The 4,149-nt window shown below is 48.8% G+C and overlaps 1 protein-coding gene across 1 annotated transcript in view; it reads right to left on the bottom strand.

The window, feature by feature from the left end:
* Window positions 1-666: 666 nt before the first annotated feature.
* Window positions 667-4,149, bottom strand: part of SPN (sialophorin) — a 4,785-nt gene continuing 1,302 nt past the window's right edge. Inside the window, 1 exon segment of the mRNA XM_023741035.1 lies at window positions 667-4,149. This exon segment is cut by the window's right edge and continues 19 nt beyond it. Coding sequence (XP_023596803.1) covers window positions 3,481-4,149 — 669 coding nt within the window. The 3' untranslated portion in view covers window positions 667-3,480.

Consider the following 4,149-nt stretch of genomic DNA (forward strand, 5'->3'; position numbering starts at 1 on the left):
TCATTTAAAAAGGTTATTTTACTGTCTGGACAAAGTAAACATTTTCAATGTTTTAAACTACCCCCCATCCCCCAAAGAAAGCATACAGCCTATTCAGGGAGCTACAAAGAATTTGATGAGGCTGATGGGCGTAGAGTGCGCCAAAGGCAGGTCAGGTAGAGGTGGGCAGAGGAGAGGCAGGGCCAGATCTTGAGGGGTCTTGTGCACCTTGCTAGATAAGATGGACTCTATCCCAATGGCCTTAGAGAGCGGCCTTTTAGAAGGGTACTGGGACCATCATGAGCAGCAGATGGAAGGGGCTGGGGTCAAAAACCAAAAGACCAGACCAGTGTGATGGGCCTGGAGATATGGAAGGGACCCAAGGGATGATGGAAGAAGAATCAGCTGGATTTGTTACCTAGGGAATGAGGATGGGAGAAAAACGGGGTTTTAGGATGGTTCTAAGGCTTTTTGCCTGGGCAGACAGATGGATGATGATATCAGTTACTGAGTCCCTGGGAGACAGGAGTAGAGCGGATTGAAAGTGCGTTAACTTCCCGAATGCTTTCAGAACTAAATTCAAACTCTCAAGCCCTTCATAGCATTCCCACCTCCCTTTCCAGTCTCATCTTCCACAACACCCCTCAAACCAGACACCCTCATTCCACCCACTGACCAACTCTTTTATTAATATTTTTCTAAATGTAGAAGTAGTAGATATTTATTGTAGAACATTTGGAAAATACAGAAAAGTATAAACAAAATAAAAATGACTCACAAACCCACCACCTTATAGATAACCACAGTAACCATTTAGGGTATTTCCTTCAAGTCTTTTTTTTTTCTTATTAATGTATATATTTTTAAATTTTTATTACAAAACTAAAATCATATGTACATACAGATTAGTAACTTGCTTTTGAAACATGATTTTTAACAACTGTGATAAGTACAATAAGCCATTTATAATTATTTTCATAACTGGTAAGTTTGGTCCTCTCAGCATCATATTTTATATTTTCTTATTGTTTCTCTTTCTTCCTTTTTCCTTTCAGGTCTTGCAATATCTACTGTTTTCTTTGCTTCCCACCACCCCCTCTAGAGAATTGAAAGGCCTCCATTCTGTTTGTTCAGCTGAACTGCTCATGGTTCCATTACCAGTCCTTTGCATCTGCCATCTCCTCTGCCCAGAATGCCCTTCCCCCTTTTCAGCCTGGCAAAATCCTTCTCATCCTTCAAAATCTCAGGAGTTATCTCATTCATTCATTCAAATGAATACTTACTGAGGACCTACAATGGGTCCGGCACAGAAGCCACCAAGAATATAGCAGTGAATATGACAAACCAAAACCAAACTCTTTGCTGTCAAGTTGATTCCGACTCACAGCGACCCTATAGGACAGAGTAGAACGGCCCCCTAGGGTTTCCAAGGAGTGGCTGGTGGATTCAGACTGCAGACCTTTTGGTTAGCAGCCACCACTTGCCTGTGAAATTCAAACTCTCTGCACCTCTATTTTAACACTTATCACATATGTCAGTATTTTCTGGGCTGTGAGAGCCCTATTGGGTGCCTTACCCACCCCCACCCCATTTCCTTCAGGATTGGACCAGGACCCAGAAACCAGTAAAGATTGCATCTATCAGATTGTGGGAGGAGAGGGTGGAATTGATGACCTCTGAGTTCAGTGACAATATTTTCTAAACTTTAACTTGGAGCACTTGGTTTGACAAATCGCAGACAGAAGTTGCATTATCTCTAAGAGACTTTTGGAACTCACTTTCTGCCTTGAGGCGCTACAATTAGTCCAAGCAGTGTTTTTGTGGAAAGTAGGAAAAAGTGCCCTGATGCAGCCGCATAGGAGCCCTGCTTGCCTGGGGAAAAGCTAGATTTTCATCCCAGCGCAACCCTTCCCCACCGACCGGGTACAGGCAGCACTGCCCGCCGTGGTGGCCGGTGGGTCCAACGCCAATTTCCGCCCCTTCTCTATCCTCCCCTTCCCACCTTATGACCTGACCCACTTGGGCCCTTTTCTTGTCTCCTGACTCTCTGTCCAGACCAGGCCACACTGCCAGCCCACTCTCACCGGCTCCCATCTGTCTCTCTTTATGTGGGTCAATCAGTCTCCTCTTAGCCACTGCACCCTCTGACTCAACAACTTCCTCTTTGTCCTGGGGAAATAGCGACTGCCTCTGCCCCAGCAGGATCTAGCCTGGGCTGGTCACAGAGACAGCGCAGTTAGATCTTGTCCCCTCCTCTCCAACCCAGACCCGCAGGGGAAACCTCTGGCTCTGCGGATTGTCTCCGCTCCTCGTTTAGCCACTCTCACCTTAGAAGGGGAGAAGTTCAGCCCTGGGAAGGCAGAGGAGCTACAAACGCTAAATCTATAACAGAGGGGAAGAGGAGGGTCAGTGAGACCAGGGGTTTAAAAGGTCAACAAATTATTCAGCAGCCAGGCCGCACTATTACGGCAGACTCCTCACCCCCTACCTCTGTGTACGTGTGTTGCAGTGAAGGAGGCTTTGAGGAAGGGATATAGTGGCTGAGATGAAGAGCCCACACTTATGCCCAGCATGCTTTATTGGGCTACAGACAGAGTTAAGTCTTCTGCTACCTTCACCCCATCTGAGCAAAGATGAGGACATGTATGTTCTCAGCAGTCTCTGTCTGTGTCCCTCCCCGCCTCAGTCTGTATCCCTGCATCCCTCCTTCACACCATCTGAATTCAACACCACCCCTGCACAAACATTGCCAAATAAATCCTCACCTCTTACACTATATCCACGAATAGATCGACACAGGTGCTGGAGGTTCTGAGAACTACAGTTTCCAGAAATTCTTCTCACCTCTGCCTTTAAGAGGAGAAATATCCAAAGCCTCTGGCTGCCTCAGTCCTTGAGCGGGGGAGCATGTGGTGGTTTGGGTCATGGGCCTGGCTAGAGTCCAGGTTCTCTAGGAAGGGTCACAGGTACAGCTGAGAGCTCAGATGGATGGCCCCACCCAGCCAATGCTCCAGGTCCAGCTGGCACAAAGGACAGGGCCCAGAGCTAGAAGAGGTACATGGGCTGGCCCAGTGCCAGAGCCATCCCTCTAATCTACGGGGCCAAGTGTACTTTACAAAGCTGATCCCAGGTAGGAGTTTGCTGGGTTGTCATTTGCTTTTTCTTCTCATACTCTGGTATCCCTGGAGGATCTTCCAAGAAATACTCCGTTAAGGAAGTTGGGCATTATGGAGACTCCAAAGACAAAAGAGATGGAGAAAAAGTGATGGGAGAAGTAGGTGTAGATGAGAAAGGTTTATGCATGCAGTTCACAAATGTTCAGTAAGTGTAGGATGCAGATGCTAGATGAGGATGCTGGGTGAAGATACAGGATAAGGATGCTGGGTGAGGATGTAGGGTAAGGATGTTGGGTGAGGATGCAGGGTGAGGATGAAGCTGAAAGTGATGACAACAGGGAAGGAGATGAAAGCTGGAAATGATTCTGACCTCCACTCTTCTTATTCATAAGCACTGAGAGGCATTCCCATCTCTCACTTCTGGCCCATCAGAGGTGGGGGCCTCCACAGCCCCAGCCTTGCTGTCCACCAGTGGCTCTTCCTCACCCTTTGAGCTGGGAGCTGACCCAATCTCTAGCTCCTCCAATGCCAAGGAGCCCTGTCGAGACTTCCTTCTGCCGAAGAAAGTGGTGAGCGTTGACCGCCGACCAGACCCCTCCCTGTCGGGGGCCCCAGAGCCCTTGTCACTCCCAGACCCTCCCACTGTTTCTGTTACCACCTCCTCATCAGGCACCTGGGCCGGCCCAGCCCAGGCATCTACCATCTTATTGTGCTTTCCACCTGTGCTTAGTGTCAGGGCCCCTGTCCGGTGCTTCTGCCGCCGGCACCACAGCACGAGCAGTGCCACGAGGACAGCAACCACCAGCAGGATCACAAGTACAACTACCAGCAGGTTGCCACCCCTCCCCTGTTCTGAATGTGAGGAGAACTCGGTGATTGTGTTTTTGGAAGTCTCTGAGGTAATCATGGTGGATATTTTTAGGCTGGAGGTCTCCAGAGAGCTAGTTGCCTCGGTGACAGGGGGTCCACTGGTCACACTGGAGGTCTCCAGAGAGCTAGTTGCCTCGGTGACGGGGGGTCCACTGGTCACACTGGAGGTCTCCAGAGAGCTAGT

Source organism: Trichechus manatus, unplaced genomic scaffold (genome assembly GCF_000243295.1).
Source record: "Trichechus manatus latirostris isolate Lorelei unplaced genomic scaffold, TriManLat1.0 scaffold00170, whole genome shotgun sequence".
In the NCBI taxonomy this organism is placed as follows: domain Eukaryota; kingdom Metazoa; phylum Chordata; class Mammalia; order Sirenia; family Trichechidae; genus Trichechus; species Trichechus manatus.